Source organism: Chelonoidis abingdonii, chromosome 4, assembly GCF_003597395.2.
Source record: "Chelonoidis abingdonii isolate Lonesome George chromosome 4, CheloAbing_2.0, whole genome shotgun sequence".
In the NCBI taxonomy this organism is placed as follows: domain Eukaryota; kingdom Metazoa; phylum Chordata; order Testudines; family Testudinidae; genus Chelonoidis; species Chelonoidis abingdonii.
The window spans coordinates 55,366,850-55,388,488 of record NC_133772.1 but is presented as its reverse complement, the minus strand read 5'-3'; the positions used below and the strand labels follow the sequence as shown (position 1 = coordinate 55,388,488).

General features: G+C 41.6%; 1 protein-coding gene across 4 annotated transcripts in view; it reads right to left on the bottom strand.

Annotated features, from left to right (window-relative positions):
• Window positions 1-21,639, bottom strand: part of TEAD1 (TEA domain transcription factor 1) — a 146,016-nt gene that overhangs the window by 16,875 nt on the left and 107,502 nt on the right. For all 4 annotated transcript variants that reach the window (XM_032791807.2, XM_032791808.2, XM_075065183.1 and 1 more), the window contains one exon: window positions 14,908-15,081. In XM_032791807.2, the coding sequence (XP_032647698.1) occupies window positions 14,908-15,081 (174 nt within the window). The remainder of the gene's footprint in view (window positions 1-14,907; window positions 15,082-21,639) is intronic.

Below are 21,639 nucleotides of genomic sequence, written 5' to 3'. Positions count from 1 at the left end.
TCCAGTGCCAGGGTGAGGGCCGACTCCATAAGGAATGCTCTTAAATGAATATCACACTCCTTCTTATTCCTTGGCTTGAAGGACTTGCAAATTTTGCACTTTCGCTAATGTGCCCTTCACCCAAGCAATGCAGAGAGCTGCTGTGTAGATCACTAACGGGCAAGGGGCTCTTGCAGCAATCACAGGGTTTAAAGCCTGGGGATCAGGGCATGCCCCGTCCCGAGATAAAGTCCCATTCGGGACCTACGAAGTCTATACCTATAGCTAAGGGATTTATAAACACTAACAGAAAACTATATACACTGTAATACAAGAAATAACTAGTTCGTACGAACAAGCAGCAACAGCACTAGCTGAAGAAGCAACAGTTACAGCACTCTGGCAAGAAGGAATTGGGGAACTGGGCGTGGGGGGACCAGCAGCAACCTATATACCGTGGCATGTGCGTGCCACTCTAGGGGGTGCCAGAGCCAGTCCCCTATGGATACTGCTGAGGGAAAAAAACTTCCAGCATCGGTGCATGTGGCAAGCACACACACCTAAGTTGAACAGACATGAGCAAGCACTCGAAGAAGAAGATATGGCTCCGACCCACAAGGCCCCAGTTTAGAACTAGCCCACATTCTCAAGTCTCATCATTTACTTAATGTGACTTACTGCCAGCACCTGCTCCCATGCATCTGCTTTGTGTCTATCTCTGGAATTCTGTCTTATGAGATGGCCGTTACCAACAGAGACATGTACGACACCTGGGAGGGGATCACATTTGTAAATAATCACATCTGTGTTCCCCAAGGACCTGTGAGAGTGGCAGTTCTTCAACTGTGCCATGACTCCCACCTGAACGATACTTAGTGTGATATAAAACCCGACAATTAACATCTCGTTACGTCTGATGGCCCCATGTATGCCCCAAGATAGAGACCTCTGTAGATTCCTCCAAGGTGCTTACCCACACCAAGCCAGAGAGCTTGCAGTCTTCTCCTATCTCTGGACACTCCTTCTCAGCCCAGTGAGGCAATTTCCTTGGACTTTGTGGTAAAACTACCAAAATCTAGTGGTTTCATCATCATCCTGATAGAGGTAGATTGCTTTTATAAAATGTCTTACTTCATTCCAGCAGGCCTTACCCTCCACAGGGGAAACCATCTGGCTCTGGATAAACAACACAGGCCATCATCACAGACTTTCTGATCATGTCACCTCTGACCAAGGGCCAAAGTTTACTGCTTGCTTCTGGCACAAGTCCCTATGTTTATTAGCAGTCTATGCACAACTGTCCTCTGCCTACCATCTTCAGTAAGACAGCCCAACAGGAAGAATCAATTACATCCTTGAATAATACTTACAACATCAACCATCCCTCGGATGACTGGTCTTCACTATTACCCTATGCAGAATTCTTGTGCAATGATGTGGACCATGCATCCACAAGCCACAGTCTCTTCTTTATTAATTATGGGTACCACATCTGATCTCCCCCAACCCATCTGCCTCAGACCTAGTACAACACATCCATCACATCCAAGAGGTGGTGAAGGGACACCTTGAAAAGAGCAAGAACTCCAAAAGATACGCAGACAAATGCAGACAACAGGATCCCACCTATTCTGTAGGAGAACAGATATGGCTTTCAATAGAACATCTCCGCATGGACAGACCCTCTCAAAAACTAGACTAAAGATTCCGTGGTCCATTACTGGATTCAGCAACAAATCTAACTGATCCATCTCCTTTGATCCTTTAGAGTCCACCCTATATTTAATGTCTCACTTCTAAAACCATATATTAGGAACACACTTCCTCATAAAGCCCAATCACCAGCCCCAGCAGTGCATGAACAGGGTCAGGAGAAATATGCTGTACACAAAATTCTCGTCCGTAAGATTAAGCAGAGCAAATTATGGTAACTGTTTGATTGGGAAAGTTACAGCCTGGCAGAACACACTTGGGAGTCAGCTGCAAACATTCTCACTCCCATCCTGGTTTGGGCCTTCCACAGAAACCACAAGGGAAGGTGGCAATGTCATGACTCAGGGTCTCAGATGCGGGCCAGCAAGGTTCATGAGAGCAGCCACCCTATGACCCTCCACCTTGCAGCCTGCTGGCAATAGCTAATCTGAGACCCATGAAGCCCAGATGTAGTGTGAGACTCTGCCTCTGAGGTCTGATTGGTGAAGTCCCAGAGTGGCCGACTGGCCCTACTTAAGCCTGCAGCAGGAACAGGAAACTGTCTGAACAGCTGGCCTCACCCTGTTTGCCTTTGTGCTTTCTACTCCCCTGACTTGATCTCCAGGCATTCCAAATGAGCTTGACTCCTGGCATCTGTCTGGTAGTTCCTGACCTCCAGTTTGTGTCCTGTCTCTGACTCCCTGGTCTCCTGACCTGGCCTAACTCTGGTTCCTGACTCGTAGTTCTGACCTCCAGTTTGTTTCCTGCTTCGGACCTCCTGGTATCCTTATCCAGCTGACTCTTGACTCCTGTCTCATGACTGATTTTGGCTCTGACTACTAGGTCTGGCCAGCCACAACAGCATGCAAGTACTAAGGGCAGAGGCTGGTCCATGTGTTGACTGCTGTGAAGAAAAGGAGTAGAGTTTTCTTTTCCTCTTCATGAATACTGCACCGGAGGATTGGTACAATTATCTTTCTTTTTCCTTTCTGAAAGCAATGACACCATCACCACAAAGGAAGACGTTTGAGGTGATAGAAAAGAGGGGGTATCATAGAGAGAAGATTCCATCACTGATAATAAGTAATATGGCTTTGATTAGCAAGATACTTAAATCCCCTCGATGGGATTGCTACCTTGCTTGAAGTCAGGCACATGTACCCTACTGAAGTGGGGCCTATTGGAAGAAAACTATTTTAAAAAATAATTATATTTCTTTAACTATTTCTACACAGAGTGAGTATCCAGCCACTCATAGTCTTTATCACCACACTATCTTAGCACAGACTGAGGCTCACAGGTTAAAGAGAAGAGAAGAGATCATGGTTCTGTCTGTCCCACTGCTACCTTTTCTTTACTGAAAACCAAACCCTAGTCCGTGCGCACAGCATGAGTAAATATATTAGAAAAGGGCATCATGGGTCAGAGGCTGAGTTCTCCCTCCCAATTCTTGCAGCAGCAGTGAAGCTGTTCTGCCATTGTGCACCTCATAGTCTGGGACCCACTCTTTAAGGCTTCCTCTTAATCAGCCTTAAAGCAGCTGATTCAGGGACTGAACACATCCATGGAAGTCCTCACAGCTAGATTTGTTCGTTCTAGCATCGACACTGGCAAGGGTCACATATTTCGTGCCTGCAGGGAATGGGCAGGATTTGCCCCATTATGTATAAAGTTATTTACTAAACCTCTCAGAAAAATAATAATTTCCAGATGTCACAACATATGGCCAACTATTGTAAAAAAAAGCCCAAGAATCAGCTGAATCTTTGGTGGGAGTTTCAGTGGGCAGATGTACTTTCTGCCAGTTTAGCTGTTTAACTCTCAATTCCAGCTTTGTTTTTATTGTTAACAGAGATTTAAGTAAACTACAACAAAAATCTCTCCTGGTACTTTCTGAATATGTTCAGGAAGATTGGGGACATCTTCCTTTTTACATGATTACTTTTTAAAACGCAGTTTACAAATATGTTTACATATTAGATCATGTGTAATCCACACTTCTGACAATATCAAGTCACTTGTGTGCACTATTTAATTTTTAACTAGGTAGCAACTCTTTAAATTCTACTTCGCAGCTACATTCCATTTCTGTGGAACAAACATTTGCAGGCAATATGCCGATAATGGCTCATATTGAGGTAATTAGTGGTGGGGAGAAGAAATCAGAGGTCTGATATTACTGCAGGCTTGCTTTGGTAAATTAATCAGTGGAGAAGTCACTCAAGAGTCACGTAAGTAACACAAACAGTTCTTTAGTCATGTACTAACAGAAAAGAATTCTATCTTTATTCCTCCTTGTTTCTTTGCACGTTTTTCATTAGTTCACTGGTTAATGTTAGTGTTCGTGGTGATCTGTAAAAAATTGTTCTGAACTAAAAGTAATAACAAATTTGCCATCTTAGCTGGTCCGCAATTATATTTGAATATGAAAAATAGTGACATCCATTCAACCATGCCAGGACTGCTCTACTGGAATGTCTTAAGAACAGGTATTTCTTAAAAAATAGTTATTTCATGGTGGATAATAGTAATAATCTCTCAAAAATAGTAATTTCTATTGCCCCCACAGTTACAGTTTTATTATCAGAGCATTTCCTTTCTCTGCTTCACTTATGTACAAAAGTAAATAAGAAGTCCTCTCTAAAATGCTCCTCACGTGTCATATTGTCAAAAATGTCATCCTTTTCAAGCCTAAATAACAAGTCCAGAGACACAAAATAAGGCAGAGTAATTTAGTGTTTGGTCTGAAAACCAGCAAACAACCAAAAATTTTGATCACCATATTTATACAATGATCTTCTGCTTAAAGTGTAAAAGCTGGACTTTTGGATTTTAAGTGGTAAGATCAGTGAACTAAAAATATAACTTCACACATTTTCAAACTATTGTTTTTAGGTTATATATAAAAAGGACACCGATGTGTTTCATTTTGGAGATTTTCTTTTATCACTGAACTGTAAAGCGCTGAACAACTCTCAGGAGATGGACCTGCCCTGCTTGTAAGCGCTTCTTTCTTTTGTACAGCAATGCACAGACAATATAACAGATTCACTTATCACTACAATTTTTTGCCAATATCTAGCGCTGAAAACATTGTGTATCAACAATATCAAGTGTTTGACATGCTGCATCACAGCACGCACGGAAACAGAACTGGCTTCAAACAACAACAACTTCACATGAATCATTGCTCTGTCTCTACAGCAAGAAGGGGATAGGTTGCTTGTGTCATAATGGGTTCAGCTAACCAAAAGACAGCATTGGCAACAACTGCAGGGAAAGACTCTAAATTCTCCCCACCAAACGGAGTAATAACATAAGGGTATTTAGGGAGCAACCAGCATAATTTACACAAACATTCAGGCCTTGGCTACACTGGTGCTTTATAGCGCTGCAACTTTCTCGCTCAGGGGTGTGAAAAAAACACTCCCCTGAGCGCTGTAAGATACAGCGCTGTAAAGCGCCAGTGTAAACAGTGTCGCAGCGCTGCAAGCTAATCCCCATGAGGAGGAGGAGTATGTGCAGCGCTAGGAGAGCTCTCTCCTAGCGCTGGTGCTGCGACCACACTCACACTTCAAAGCGCTGCCGTGACAGCGCTCCTGCAGCAGCGCTTTGAAGTTTTGAGTGTAGGCAAGCCCTCAGTAGTTAAAATTAAATGTATTGTTAACAACTTATAGGTTTAACTACTACTGACTGCAAAGAGGTGTCATTTATATGATCACATTATATCTCCCCTCTTTCTCTCGGAACAGTAATCAAAGGCAGAGATTCCAAATTGTGAAGCAATGTTTTCCAATGGTAGCATCTGGGTCTTTGGCACATAGTTACATTGCAGCTTTGGAATTGCTTCCAGGTCTGCCACATGGTTAGGCTTGTGATGGACAGGCCAAGCTGCTCCCTCCTCCCAGCTGCTCTTCCCTTTTGACTCATTATTGATTCTGAGGCATTAATGCCCTTGTATCAATTTGTGAAGAAGTCCTGCAAAAGCACCACGAGATTGCTGTGCAGAGACGGTCCAGTTTTAAAAACAAAGGGGTGGGGGAGGGCGGGGAGGGAAAAGAAGGGGGACGGCTGCTTTCTTCCATTTCTAAATTCTTCTGAATACATTTGCATGCTGGTTGTAGACTAATCCACATCACAGATTACATTTGTGAACTGCAAATCATTTGCCAATCGGAAGTGGTGAGTGAGCAGGGGGGGATTCCAAACTTCACTTCTTTTGCCAAAATAAAATAAAATAAAATAAAAAATATCATATTTAAAAAGAAAAAACACAAGCAACAACTTTTTTTGTGAATGAAGAACACAAAGCATTTCTATGTCCAGAAGTCTGCTGCAAGCTCCTGGGGAGGAACTGTGGGGGGTGGGAGGCAACCATGCGGACAAGCCATTTTTGAACACTGACTACATGGGTAAATTGTTTGTTACAACATATTGCAAAGAGAAGCAGAATTATTTTTCATGCCACAGCTGTTTTAAATAAGAATAGGAATAAACTCAACAATCCTACTCATGTTACTTACCACTAATTATGGCATATATTTACATCTATAAAACAGGGATTTTTTTTGGACATAATTTAATGTCCCTTTATTGTGCAGATTCCTTTATTTCCATTCCACATTTGAATTTCAAAAATGTTTAGGACTTCAAAGCATCTTTAAAAGCTTGCCCTAATTATAATATGTATTACTTTCTAATAACAGCTTGTTTGCATTGCAGATTCCTGTAAATGGAGGCATTCATTAAAAAGAAAAAAATCAATATCGCCCAGACATCTTCAGATGAGTTTCATTCTCTGTTTCACAGAGTTGCACTGACATATGACCAAGCTCTCATCAGTTTGAAGCATAATGCAAACTACTGAAAGCATTTAAAAGTAAGGTAGTTAATGTAGCAGAGTAAGAAAGCAATAAAGCCAGGCATTAATTTATAATGATTGTTCTTTCCTACTGTGTGACTATCCAGAGACCAGTCTTTCACTCACTTCAGCTGTATTTACTCATAGGGGTTGTTCTTGTTCCTGCAGAAATTAATGGTCAAAGTCAAAGCTGCTTTCCTTGGGAGCAAGATCTGGCCCATAATGAACAACCAAATTACTATTATTTTTACTGCAGGAGCACCTAGGGATTCTCAACAAGGATCAGGACCCATTATATAGGCACTAAGCACTATGCAAAGTAATAACACAAAGAGAAAATCCTTGCCCCAAACAACTCACAATCTAAGATCAAGACAAAACATGACAAAGAAACAAACGAACAAGAGCGAGAAGGGAGTGAGGTTACACACAGACAGGTGTGCATGGATAACTTAGTGATAACAGTGCTCTTAGTAGTAACAAGTGCTTGCCAGTCAAACTAGTGCCAAATGGTAGTGATTTGTATGCAACAGAGTAAAGGTGGGAGGCACTATAATAGGATAAGGTAACAGCTTTACAAATTTTGACGTGGAGGTGGCCTGGGAAAAAGCACAGAGATGTTTGTGGAAAAAAGCAGCCATGCAGGCAAGTAAAGCCGGTTAGTGAGGAGGCTGATATTACTAACACTATTACATTTATAAGGTGGGGTAGAGGAAGGAGCGCTAAATGGTAGATGGCATTAAAAGTGAGGTTAAGAAGCTTGTACATGATGTGTTAGTGAAGGGAGAGCCCCTTCGCATAATATACACGCTTCTTAACCACACCTTTAATGCCATCTAACTTGGATCCCCACCCTACCTTTCAGATCTAGTAACTTGATGGAGACATGCACAGAGAAGGGAAAGGTGGTTATCATAATGGGCCAGACAGATGAGTCTACTGATAGCATGTGCAATAGCTGTAGACATCAAAGGCAAAGAGTAGATTATAGTATTCAAGATGCAAGATAAGGACTTGGGCAAGTGCTCTGAACAGACAGAAGAAGATGGATATTTGAGACAAAGGAAGAGGCAGCAAGATTTAGATACCGATAGGGAGGAGACCAAAAAACACACCACTTAGATTCTTCACCAAAATTGAGGCTGAGGGCTTGATTACTTGTTGGTATCATGTTGTATGTCAGATTAGATGTAATTCATATGAAAGAACAAACCCCTGCAGAGAAATATGGCAATTTGCTTTGTAGTTGACACTTTGCAAAGCCGAATTCCATGATGGCTAAGTGTCTTTTTATAGATCTCAACACTCCCCCCCCCCCCCCCCCCTGCTATCAGTTTGCTGGCTGGCTAGTAGATTCCCCCCCCCCCGCCCCGCCTTTTTTAGCAAGTCTTTATATCTTTCACAGAGAAAATTATAGCAAACCAATCTGATGTAAAGCCCAAACCCTAACTGGAGACGTAAGATAAAAGAAACATTCCTTTATGTCCCCATGGTTAAACCACTTGTCTATGTCTTGGTCATCTATCAACTTGGTCATTCCTCTCTAGTCTCCCTGTCTTACACCTCACTGCCTTCCCCTGATTCAAAATACCACCACAGCTACGATCAAATACTTTTCCTCACCTGTTGCTTGGACCATGCCAGCCTCTCTTTGAATCCCTCCACTGGCTTCCCTTCACCTTCCACAACAAGTTCAAGTTTCTCCGCTTCACCACTCCTGCCTGCCTACCTGCCCTAATATTCTTCTATTTCCTCCCTCTTACTTTTTGCCCACAGTCCCTTGTCGTCTTTTGCCTTTACTACTCACCAGACATTCTTCCATGCAGTCCTTATACACCTGGCTCCTGAGGCACAAACTGACCACCTTCTCTCCATTCAAATCCTGCTTTTAATTACATTAATTCAACCAAGCCTAAAAATAGCAATGGAAACGGTCAGTGTGATTACGCACCTGATCATTTAAAGTAGTGCAGCACTGACATCCTTCCTGTAGGTATCCAGAGTTGTATCTGTATTGTCTTGTTGGCCTGTTTTGACTGTATACTCTCAATGGGCAAAAACTAAGCATTCCCCTGCATTTTGTACAGGGCTGAGCAATCCGTGCTTTAATACTAAGGAGCAGGAGAGGATGGGAGACAAAGAAATGATGGAAGGGGTGCAGCTGCTAAGAAAGGGAGAGAATACGAAGAATAAGCAGAAACACACTGCATTAAAGGTACCCGTGAAGAGTTGTATTTCTTAAAGTAGACAGAAATGGCTGATATTGACTCATAAATGTATATGGGTGTGTCTCTCTTTGTACATAAACGCACGTGTTGAAAAATAGGGAGAAAAAGAACAGAAGCATAGGAGAACACTTTTTTTTTTTAATTCATTAACTCAAAATTCCACAAGTGTTCTGGGAAGTCAGGGTTGCCCAGCATTTACTGATGATAACCCAGACCTTGCTGGCATTTTAGTGGTAATACTTGTGAATGGGCCAACAGTTTTAGAGCAATGTGTATGGTTCCCATTTAAAAAAAAAAAAAAAAGACATTAAAATCATCTTTTCTGTAGTATCATGATCAAAATTAAGAAAAGAGATCCGCCTGTTTGGGATCTAATTCTCATGACTAATTACCGAGCTTTGTATCGTTCATTTTACATACATTTCTAGCTGAAAAGGATTGATGTAAAGTCTATTCTTACAGGAACATGGATCAAGGCTTTTGTTACACACATAACGCTGTTCTAACACTGGCACATTCCCTCCTGCCTTTGCTAAACCCAGGAAAAAGTAAATCCTCTAACCTATTACAAGTTCATGATTCAAAAACATATCCTCATCAATATTTTTAATTTATAACCAACAAGAATTTTGGTATTACATGTTCTCTAATCTGTATATTATTACACACAAAAAACTATGTTAAAATACCATTTAAGTTTGCTTAATTCAGCCCCTTTTGCTTAAGCAGTCTTTAATTATATGATCACATATTTTTGCCACAGGTTCCCGCCGCCTTTTGTGCACAGTTAATGAGCAGCTATTCAACATTCAATGTGTCCCCCTAGGCTTTATTTACTGCATACTATTCAAATCCTGTCTCAAAGACACAACTATTATTAATTTCCTTATGGGAAAAAATGGTGCTGTCATTGTACAATCTTGGTTCTTTACAAACATTAATTAATTTATTTTCACAACATCACTGTGAAGTGAGCTGGTATTATTCCCATTTAGCAGATAGGGAACTGAGACCCAGAGAGATTAAAGCTAATTCACACTAGATGATCACAGTGGTCCCCTGGCTGTATAATCTATGAACCTATGAAAACTGCCCACTAATTTTGGTTGCCCCATCTGAGATGCCTAGGACTGGTTTTTCAGTGTATACTTTCAAAGCACAGCTCCCATTGACTTCAGCTGCAGCTATGGGTGCTCAGTAACTCTGCAACTCAGATCAGATCTCAAATCAGTCATCCAAAAAATGAGGAACACACAATTAGTGGCCACTTGTAAAAAGTCTGATTTAAGTGAGTTGCCCAGGATCAGGAGCACTGGCACAGGCAGGAATAGGTTCCAGTGCTCCAGGGCAGTAATCGTTTGCCTTAATCATGAGACCATCCTTCATTGTTCTCCAGTTCCCTGCCTCATCCACTACACACATTCCAGCTTCTGCAACAAATAAAGCAGGTGTCATACAGACAACACCCTCCTTCGTTACACCATCCCAAGAGCAGGGTCATCCTGTGCACTTAGTGAGGCATCAGTTCTGTGGAAAATGTAATCCATGTGATCATGTAATTAATGTCTGTATCATAATGGATATACACAAAGGGGCTCAATTAAAGTTGCACAGGTTCCTCCCACTGTGGTCAGCAGGCAACCTTAATTCTGGCATTTACTAACTTTTGAGTGTTCAATGTTGCAACCATGAACTTCTTTTACCTGAGTTTTTTAAATTGAATTTTAGCATTAAAAGAAAAACAAACAAAAAACAAACCACCCTGAAAACCCCCCAGAAATTCATCACATGGAACCATATTTTCAGCTAGATGGTTCATCATAGGTCCTGGATTCTCTAGATGCACAGCACAGACCTTTGCCACCTGCGCTAACAGAGAAATTGATAGTAGAGTAGGTTGCCATCCTCTTTGTGGACCAGCACTAAAGGGAGACGAGAGACACATTTTGCCTGTAAGTTTCACAGATATCTTCTGACTGCAGTGGAATGTTGAGACTCAGGAATCTTGGGTTCCATTCTAGTTTCTGGAGGGGAATATGCTGGTGGGGGGTGGGTCACAGACTCTCCTGTCCCTATTCCCTCAAGCCTGATCGCTTCTGCCCATGCCCCAGTCATGTCTCTACTCTGGTTCCTTGCCCTAGTCACATAGGTAGTCACAGTCAGTCCCCCACTCCTTGGGCTCCTCATTCCAGTCTCCCCTCCAGCCTCCCTGACCAATTCTACTTGCCTGGCCATTCCCAGTCTCCCCATCCTGGCTTCTCCTCTGATTTCAGTTCCTCATCCACCCACATTTCCCCACCAGCTTCTGCTCTTGGTCTCTTTGCCAGTCAGCCCCTGTCTACTCATCACAGCCGACCCCTCCCCCCACAGGCTCCATGTTCCAATCTATCACTCCCACCCTTCAGGTTTGGCTCTTGTCTCCTCTGCATGCTAGTCAGGCTGCGCTGGCAAGAGGGGCAGTCTTCCTGCTCTCACTTCCTGCACCTGGCGACACAGCAAAAAAACTCACCCTGAGACAGACACCTGGCATGGACAGTTTCAGCCTGAATAGTTCAAGTCTGGCAAAGATATTAGCAACTGAAAACAGGGTCTTTTAATGGCAAATGCTGGGGAACCTTAATTATACGCGCACTACCATCTCCATCTATAATGATTTCACACCAACTTCTCCTCAACTGTAATTAGGCCTTTAAAACTAGCTCAGTTCCTCTGGGGGTTTTATAGGTCCTTTTTGGAAAATGCCTATTAAAATATTTAAATTGTCAGCGGTTGGGATAATGGGTGTATACTTCATGTACCCATAAAGCCCCACGTGTGAGTACAGAAGTGTAACTGTAAGCATAAGGTCTAACCTGCATAAGCTATGACTCTCTTGTACAAGCATGTGTTAGCACAAAGGTGGGGTTTGGTAAGTGAAATAAGGGGACCTATATTGTTGAGGGACTGTAAATTACACCCTCTTTTGAAAGTTTGATCCTTAGAGACAATTACCCACTCAAAAAGGAGGCAGCAGAAGCAGAAGTGCTGCTGAAACCTAAGATTTAGCTGAGTAATGCTTGAAATCCTGGCAATTAACACTGCGTTTTGAAGGTGCTGAATGGGTAGTTTGGTGTTTTATCACCCATGAGTCTATCCTAGGAGGTACACACATTACTTAACATAAAAAATAGCACTGGAATTAAATCGGAATTTAATACCAATTTTCATGACAATAAAAATCCAACCCCTCTTCAGCAAACTCTGCCCAAAACATCGCTCCACTGAGGTCAATGAAAGTTTTATCATTACTTTAATGAGACCAGGATTTCAGCCCTGATCTCTGCAAGCCTTAGACATTGGCAAGGAGTAAGGCACATTCTGTTCAATGCATTTTCTGGGTAAGTCTCCAATCTGAGGCACGAATGCAGCTTGTGGAGCCATATCCAGGCTAGTTTTATCCATATACCATGGCTAAAAATAGTCACGTAGATAGGATGGCATGGGCTTTAGCATGGGCTGCACAAGCACCCTGGAGACCCAGGGCACCTATTCTTGTTTTACTGAAGCCCAAGTTACCACATCTACCATGCTATTTTTAGCCAGGCCAAGCTGGCACAGATATGTCCATCCAAGCAACTATCACACCTTGGATTGCCAGGCAGACAATATCCTTAAGTGAAATAGCTGGGTAAAGGCCAGAATGGTCCATCAGTTTGGCAGAGCAAGACTCCCACTGGTGGAGCAGGATGAAGTCTCAGGTAAGAGCAGCAGCAGTAGCAAGAGCTATGAGAGAGAAAATAATCCTTCTCTCAGAGACATTATTTCATGCACGTTTTGCTTCCCTTTACATGACTTACATTCAATGAAGTTCTTAGCAAGTTCATGTCTGAAGTTCAGGCTCTGCTTTAAGTGGGAATGTTAATGAAAACCAATCAGCCCTAATTTATATCTATGGACATGTTTTTAAAAACTGACATTAAATACTACACTAGCTTTTCAGACCCTGTTGATACAGAATTTCTGAAACTCACTACGGGATGATTTTCCAAATGCTCTACAACTTTAGTGGTAGAAAACCTTATTTTTAAAACATTACATTTTAATTCGTAGAGCAACATGCACATGTGAGGCAGCAGGAAATGTCTAACAGGCCAATGAGGGCCTAATGCTCGGTATGACAGACCACACAAGCCACATTTGTTCATGGACAAACTTCACACGTTCAGATCTCATGACAGAGACACTTGATGACCTCACAGTATATTTGTTTACATATGCAAACCACAATATAACCATGGCAATACAATTTTTATATGACTGTAAGATCTTAGTGGCAGGGCTCTTGTCTGTACATGCTTAACATGCTCTTGATGCTAACCAACCACAAACGATCACAACAATTAATGTATGCCAAGTTTATACTTTCAGGGAGTATTTTCCTGGCTTAAAACATGGTTTTGTTTTGGTATCAAGAGAATGCTAGAGCAGAACACCTTTCCCTGCCCCTAATCCCCTGTCCTCCTGATGGCAAAAGCTTCAACATAAATTATATAAAGCTAAAGCAAACCTTTTATTTCCTGTAATATGCAAATCTCGATATGACAATTTCAGATTAATGCACCTTTTAAAAACTATTGCTAAGAAAGAAATGGGAACAATCTTCTTTACTTATATTTTTCAACACAGTAGTAGTAGTATTGAAAGGTAACATGTTATGCTTCTGTAGAACCTCATTAATTGGCACTAATGAAAGACTAGGAGTCCCATTGTGAATTATTAAATTTGGCAAATTATCAGGGAAGTGGAACACACACAAACAAAACAAAAGCAAATGTTTTACATCACAAAATGCATTTTTAGAATTCAGGCTGGCAATTATTTTTTAGGATTTCCCCACTTTATAATAGTTCATAATGTTTAGTCCTGAGAAAAGAACAGTGAGAAAAGAATCTTCAAATATGTTAAAGGATTTTACAAAGAGGACAGTGCTCTGAAGTAGAAGAATAAGTAATTGTCATAATCTGCAGCCCAGAAGATTTAGGATAGATAGTAGGAAAAACTTTTTCACCTAAGGGTAATTAAGTACTGCAGTAGGTTACCATGGAGGTTGTGGAGCCCCCATCACTGGAGGTTTTAAAGAACAGGTTGAACAAGGCTGGTCTAGATATACTTGGTCCTGTCTCAGGGCAGGGACCTGCAACAGATGCCCTCTTGAGGTTCCTTTCAGCCCTACACTTACGATTCTATGTTCTATGGTAGATACTGTAAAACAAATGGTGTCTTGCTAAAATGAGATATCATTATAACGGTCTGCTGTTAAATCTTTTAGAAAAGCTTGAGGAATTACTGCCGTTTATGTGTGTGTCTTATAGAGTGGGTGATCGATTGAAGTGTCCATTGAAATCCAACCGTATATGTACAGCGATGCACATGGATAAAGTGACACCAATATTTTAGGTATCTTTCAACATTTCTGATATCTAGCTTTTATCTTGCCTTCATTCTAATCCTCCTTCAGCCCCTCCTCACAGCTACTTTGGGCAGATATAATTCCTCTGCAAACAGAATTCCATGCCAATGTCCCAACTGAAGGCAGGTCTGCTTCAACAATGAAGCAGAAATTAATGCAACCAAAACCATTATACAACAGCACTGGAACTATCAGAAACTCTTTAAAAGTTTTTTTAATACTAATTTTAAATATAACAGTGTTGTGAAAACATTTTCTGATCTCAAGGCTAAAAACCTTCAGCAGAGTCCAACATACAAAACACTCAAAAATATACACAGAAGTCTTAAAGTTGCTGATATTGCTCTTCAATCAAACCACTAGATGGCAGTTCATCATTTATAAATTTATTACCTGTTTAAACAAAACTTATTACCTGTTTGTCACTGGCAAAGGATCATGTATAACAAAGTGCTGGCAGGCACTACAATTACTACAGTTGTTTTCTAGGAACACAGATATATTGCGGGAAACCTCAACAGAAGTGGCTTTGTGCTAGTGTCCAACATGAAGGATATACACAAATGATGGAGACTCAGCTTCACATGTTTAAGTGATGATAAAATAAATTCCTGTGTACATGAACATTTAGAAAGAGTAGGGAAGCACATAACATGAACACACAGTCTAAATTAACTTCTATGGTATGTTTTACTCACCCAGAATTTTACTAGGAAGAAGGCATTCTGGGGGCCCTTCCCAAATAGTTCCTTTAAACCACCTTTCTTTTCAGGAAATTTGTCATAAATCTGACGAATGTCCACCGATTCAAGCAACGGGTCACTGTAAGAATGGTTAGCATGTCCAATGTGTACAAAGAGGTGTTTGTTGTACTGTAAGAAAATAAGAAAAAGAAAAAAATCACTATTGTACAAGAAAAACAGAGGTTTATTTAAGCTGAACAGTATGTCTGTGTGCTCATGCTAAGATTAGGATGCTTTGGTGGATTAGAAAACCCTGCCCTCATTTACCTTTGGGACTACAGTTTATTTGCAACATGATTTCCATGAAGTAACTTTGGTGGTCTTGGCACAGTCTCTAGTGAACAAGAGTCAATATCATAAAACCAGTTCCCCTACTGTAAACCTGCTAAGCATGATTAACTGCTGGCAGGTGTTTACCTAAAAAAACAGAACAACCAGCAAAGTGATGATCTGCCCATCTTGAGCACAGTAAGATCAAGGTCATTAGAAAGAGTGGTGGTGTCTGCACCGTGCAGTTTAATGTCTTCTGTACAGAGATCTTTAGTTTCTGTTAGTGCAACAGCTCCCTTAATTGTTACATTACTAACATTTCTTTCTTTTTTTTAAAAAAAAGTGTGCTATGTCAGTTGCCTAAAGGAGAAGGAAGAGATTTTTCTTTAATTCCTAGAATTATAGTAATAAGAAGGAACTAATAGGTCAGCTAGTCCATCTCCCTCCCAGTGTAGGATTTTTCCCTTTAGTATATTCCCAATGCTTTGTTGAATCCACTTTCAAATGACCCAAGCTTCTACCACTTGGGAGCTAGTTTCACAGTTTCACTGCCAGAATGTATGACCTGATGTTTAACCTGAATTTCCCCCTTTCTAGTTTCATTCCACTATAATTAGTTATAGCCGCCGGTACCACCCAAAACAATTCCTCTCCCTTCTCCAAGTGAAATCCTGGTTCCAATGAAGTCTATCGTTAAACCCTCTATTGACTTCAACGGGGCAAGGATTTTACCCATATTGTTTACACCCTGCATATTTGTCTATAGCACATTGTACAATCTGAAATGAAAAAGAAGAGGACCTGATACTGCATGACACTAAGTCCCTCCCAGGGGAGTGCTCCACACCTCACAAGACCACATGAAAAGATGAAAGGAGCATGGTTGTTTTTTAACCACATAGATCACAAACAACATTTTGCTAACTCAGTTAAAGGGAAACCAATGTGCAGTCACTGAACAGCCAAAAACTTTGCAATAGTGGATAGCTACTGGTACAAGGTAGCAATTTCTAACAGGTAAGCATAAAATAATGTTGAAAACGCAGAGCTGACATCTGCGTGGCTATTTTGTTCACAATATATCTGCAGACAAAACAGATTAAAATAACACTGTCATACCTAAATAAACTGAACATCCAACCATTCAGCTGGCCTATCATGCTAAACCATATTATCTCACAGTTTCTTTGTATTCCCATTTCCAACTCTTGTCACTCATCTTACACTTTGACTGTAAGCCCCTGGGAGCAGGGTCTGTCTTTTTCTTCTGTGTTGGTACAGCACCTAGCACAATGGGGTCCTGGTCCATGTCTGGGGCTTGGGATAAAAATAAATAATAATAACTGAATTAAACTTTCCCTAACAAATGTGCGAAACCCAGAGGAAAAGGAAGTAGACTGACAAGATTTTTACCAACTGTACTTGTACAAGTAAACAAATAGAACTAGCAAAATCATCTAGAGCAGTGAAATTTGAATTTAGAATACACGTATCTGTTATAATGGACAAATATAATCGGATACATTCCAGTCTCTTCCTGATGTATTTTAATTTAGTGTATGTGTGGTGGGGAAGAGCGTAACACTTCAGGCTTTAATAAACCTAAGCTCAATTTGTAAGGTGTGAACATCAGTTACACAGATTTTTCCTTGGAGCACTCTTTCAAAATAGCCCCCACTGTATTTCCTTGGTGTGCACGTAGAAAACTTTCCCAATCTTTGCTCATAGATGCAACAAGCACGTAGTCAAAATAGGGTGTTTCTACTCTAAAGAGCAAAGCTCATAGGTCAGAAAAATAAAGAAGTGAACGGAAGGGACTGAGTGCATGAATGAAAGTTTATCAGCAAGGCCTTACCATGAGCAGGTTTAAGTCACATACCAATCATTTACACAAGAATTAGAGTAACCATCATACTATTCAGTTACAATGAGGGATTATCATAACAATATCTGCAGAGTCGCTAGATTTGTTATTTTACTTGATAATTGAATAACTGCAGATGAAACATCCTTGCTGTACATACAAAATACACACACACACACTGCTTCAGTTACACATCACTGTATTATCTTGGTGCGTCCAGCACATACAAAAAATTAATACATGATATTGTTGGGAACCACTGCTGTTCTAGGTTTACCTTTTAAAGGTCTGGCGATCAGGGAAAGCAAGTAAGCAAGAACACTGGATTTTAGGTGGTGACTATAATTCGAGATAAATTCACAACTGTGTGAAGATAACACATGAGAATTTGGGGAACGTAACTGTAGGCATAGATCTTGCTGGACATGAGTAAAATCTGAGTGCAAGGTTCAACTGTAAACAATGATTTGACCGGCTGTGTGCCCAAGACAGTGTTTCCAGGGCTAGTTGAGATAAGTGGGAACAACCTGAACTGATTAACTTGAAATGCACATAAAGGGAGGAAATAAGCAATTGGTCCTTACACAATCCCCAAAGTGATTGGTCCCTACATGATCTGCACGACGTCCAACCCAATTAGATTCAACAAGTGTAGATGTTATGGCTGGGAAAAATGTATATAAACCGTCTAGCGTGTGACATGCTTGAACTGAACTGGAATTGGTATCACACAGTATCTAAAGCCCTACATCTGGGTGGCCTCATCCACAGGGGCACAGAGCTGTCACATGCCTAATAAAGTAACCTGAGTGATGAGTAGGAGTCAAATTGAGTTGTTTGAGATCCTGAGAATGGGATAAAGTGTTCTCCCAGAACTGGGAGAGGTATTCTGGATAAGCCAAGTAGAAGAGGTCTTGGAAGGAATCCCAACATTATTGCCTTGCAAAATAATCTGGTAAAACATTTCTTCAGACATTGTACTATTTTACGGTCTGGAAAATAATGTAGTAGAGTCCTCAAACTCCAAACTGCAATCAAAGAGACGTTATGTATATAGGAATACAGAGCAGATCACAGAGCCTTTATGCTGCTTAAATATAAAAGCAAAGTTAAAGGCAGCTGTAAAGTTACTATAGCTGCCTGCAGATCTTGCCAAAGTACCAGATGCTGCTGCAGCAGAAATTCTGAAGGGATATAGTGGGACAGATGGTGTGACATCACCTGAGAATATTCTTAGGACATAAATGTTTATTTTGACATTGCGTGTGTGATTATTTTCTGCTTATGTTGCTGTAATTCATATATGAAATAGAATCGTTACTAATCTAATTAGATAAGGCATATTTCTACAGGCTCATAAATGACAACACAATATTAGGCACAAGACAAATTTGTTATATGGGCAGTCTCCATGAAAAGTGTGTATATATGAAAGCGATGAGGTTAAGTTACATGGCTATATCTTCTGAGCCTGTTAGTGTCTGAAAAGCTGAAGAACATCCTCATTATAAGCAAACTTCACTATTATTTCAGGCTGCATATTCCAAAGTTATTGAAGTACATTAGTACTGAGGAATTTGCTCATGCCACAGTATTTAAAGGATTTACATTTGACATGTACATAATTATATGTTTTAAATACTGTAAACCACAGTGGGTCAAATCCTGTGCTTTTTTAAAGCATAACAACTACATCAAAGTTTACAGAATACATTCCTGAGCTATTGCATCTGCGGAGTTTGCATTACACTACATGCCCTGGAGATGGCTGCCTCTTACTGAACTCCTTCCCTTAAAAAATTCTAAATATCTGAGGAATGCAGTAAAGACATGAAAAATGACTGTTGTCAACTAATACCATGAGAAAAATTATAATCCACTTAGGAATTTAAAGGAACCAAGACAAATTGCCAATGTCAGAGAATGCTAACGTACAAGCTGCAGCAGAACAAAGACAAATCACCTACATTTGTTCTACCATTCAATACATATACTGGCTCTTGCAAAATTATGTCCTTATATTCTATGGTTTTGCTCTTACATTCCACAAAACTAGGTGATGAGAGCTGCTACAGCTCTCTCTGATGCATTCTTGTGCTCCACAGTACCAGGGAAATGCACCCTGAATCTCATGCCACACAAATACACATCTATTAAGCAAAGTTCTTTCAATTTCAGTGGCAAGATGCAGGTTGCACTGTAACTTGACATACACATTCTCTCAAAGCATAGAGTTGCAACCTGCAGCCTTCTACCATAGAACCAGTTGCTCCAACTATATCTTACAAGGCTAGATTGTGCCAGTTAGGCAAAGCCCACAGAGAAAAGAAATGTGGAGACAGCACTGTCCTAGAGGATGTACTGGAGAGCATTCTGCTTACCTGAATTCCCTGGTCACAGGTGAAGCAAGCTCATTACAAAAGCCCTTCGTAGGATACAGCCTGCTCCCTCCTGATGCTAGAGCCATAGTTCCATCTCCTCTATGCCCATTTGAAATACCATACACCTTTGGGGGAGTAGGGAGGACACAATCCCTGCACTTCCTTGAATGCAGGGTCTGCAAAAATGCCTGATCCTAAAAGGGGCCACACAAAGAGATGGCTCCTTGCGCCTTCCTCCCACTGCATACCCACATAAAGACTAGGCAGAATATAGTCCTTAACCAGGGCCGACTCCAGGCACCAGTGCGCCAAGCACGCGCTTGGGGCGGCATGCCGCAGGGGGCGCTCTGCCAGTTGCCGGGAGGGCGGCAGGCGGCTCCGGTGGATCATCCACAGGCACGCCTGCAGGAGGTCCACCGGAGCCGCAGGATCGGCGAGCGGCAGAGCGCAGCCCGTGGCGTGACGCCGTGCTTGGGGCAGCAAAATGGCTAGAGCTGGCCCTGTCCTTAACCATCCGTTGTGCAGAGGCAGCATCCCGTGATTTGGCCTCACCCCACCTGGGACAATTAGAAATATCTCACAAGCCAGGCTACTCCAGGAGATCTACAGGCTCTTGCAAGTTTGTTCCAGCTGCAGTGGCCCTGATGAAAGTGAAGCTCCAAGTTTTCAGGAGGAAAAGGTCATGCTTGCAGCAAGATCACCAGGGAGATTGTCTATCGTTTCAGTCACAGCAACAAGGCACTCGGTGAAGCTGTCATCACTAACAGTAAGGAAAGAAGAGAACTGGATTAACTGGTTCTGTGTCTCATGGATCCAAAAAACCCCCCAGCAAAGCAGCCCCCTCAAATGGCCCTATGCTGCATGTCTTCTATCCCTGCTGAAATAAAAAGAGGCCCTCTGTTCACTTTGGGTTGAATGTACTTTACATTAAAGTGAGCAATGGACTAAAATGGAAGCTCAGAGAGAAAGCGTGAGTGAAAGGCTAGTGGTCTCACTAGGCTCTGCCTAAGACACTTGAGATATGTCTACACTGTGATAAAAGACCCACAGCACAACAGCGGGTGGTCCAGGTCAACTGACTCAGGCTCGCGGGGCTTGGGCTGTGGGGCTATAAAATTGTAGTGTAGTTGTTCGTGCTTGGGCTGGAGCATGGGCTCTGGGACCCCCCCTCCCCCAAGGGGTCTCAGAGCCTGAGCTCCAGCCCAAACGTCTACACTGCAGGTGTTTTATTGCAGCGTAGACATACTCTTGATGAGGCAGCAAACAACCTTGCTCTAGTGGCTGGGTTCTATAGATGGTTAGTGATATGCTGTAGCTGAGATAGCTATCTACAAGGTACTACTGTTTGTGTTAGGCTAACAAACTGTACTATCGGAGGAAAAAGGAACCAAGTGGCATGAACTGATTAAAAAATAATCACCTATACAACAAGAGTCTGTGTGCTACTGTAACCTGTATTGCCTTGGTTCTGCTGCACTGCCTTATCTGTAAATCTGACACCCTTTAATTTCCTACTGATGTGAGAAAATGGCTCACCCTGCCAAGAATTCCCTTTATTTCTAATAAAATTTTAGTGACTAAAATGTTCATTCCCATAGATTTACCTTTCCACAGAAAAGGATCAGAACAGAGCTGGCCTAGCAGTATTTTAACACACAGCACTGGGAGCTGGCAGCACTGCCTATTGTTAAGGTTGCCTAGCACTTCCTATACTAAGAACCTGCTTTCCATTGCTTATAACTTTTTCAAACTAACTATTTGGGCTGAAATTTTCAATGTTGGGTGTCTGGTCAGGATAAATTGTTCTGGAAAATTTCAGCCGAAGCCGGTCAGCCATTGCTGATAATAGGACTAAGGAAAAATACAGTGTTTTGCCCATGTTAAAAATATCCCCCCAACCTTCTTCAGAGGAGCTCTGGCACCCCCATGCTTTAAAGCAGGGACTTGAAATTTGGCAAGGGGTGGCCTTTGTGTTAAGCACATGCCCTTTGCCATCCCAGGGAAAACCTGCCCACATTTGATCAAGTTACAGATCTCAGAAAAAATGCAGTTTGCACATGCTCAGTAGAGACTTTTTAGATTTTTAGCAGATGAGGAAGACTTTCCCTGATATTCCAGCTCTGGGTTGCTGCGGGCCATGCTAGGTTAAGGTCTGGGCACCTGAACAGAGAG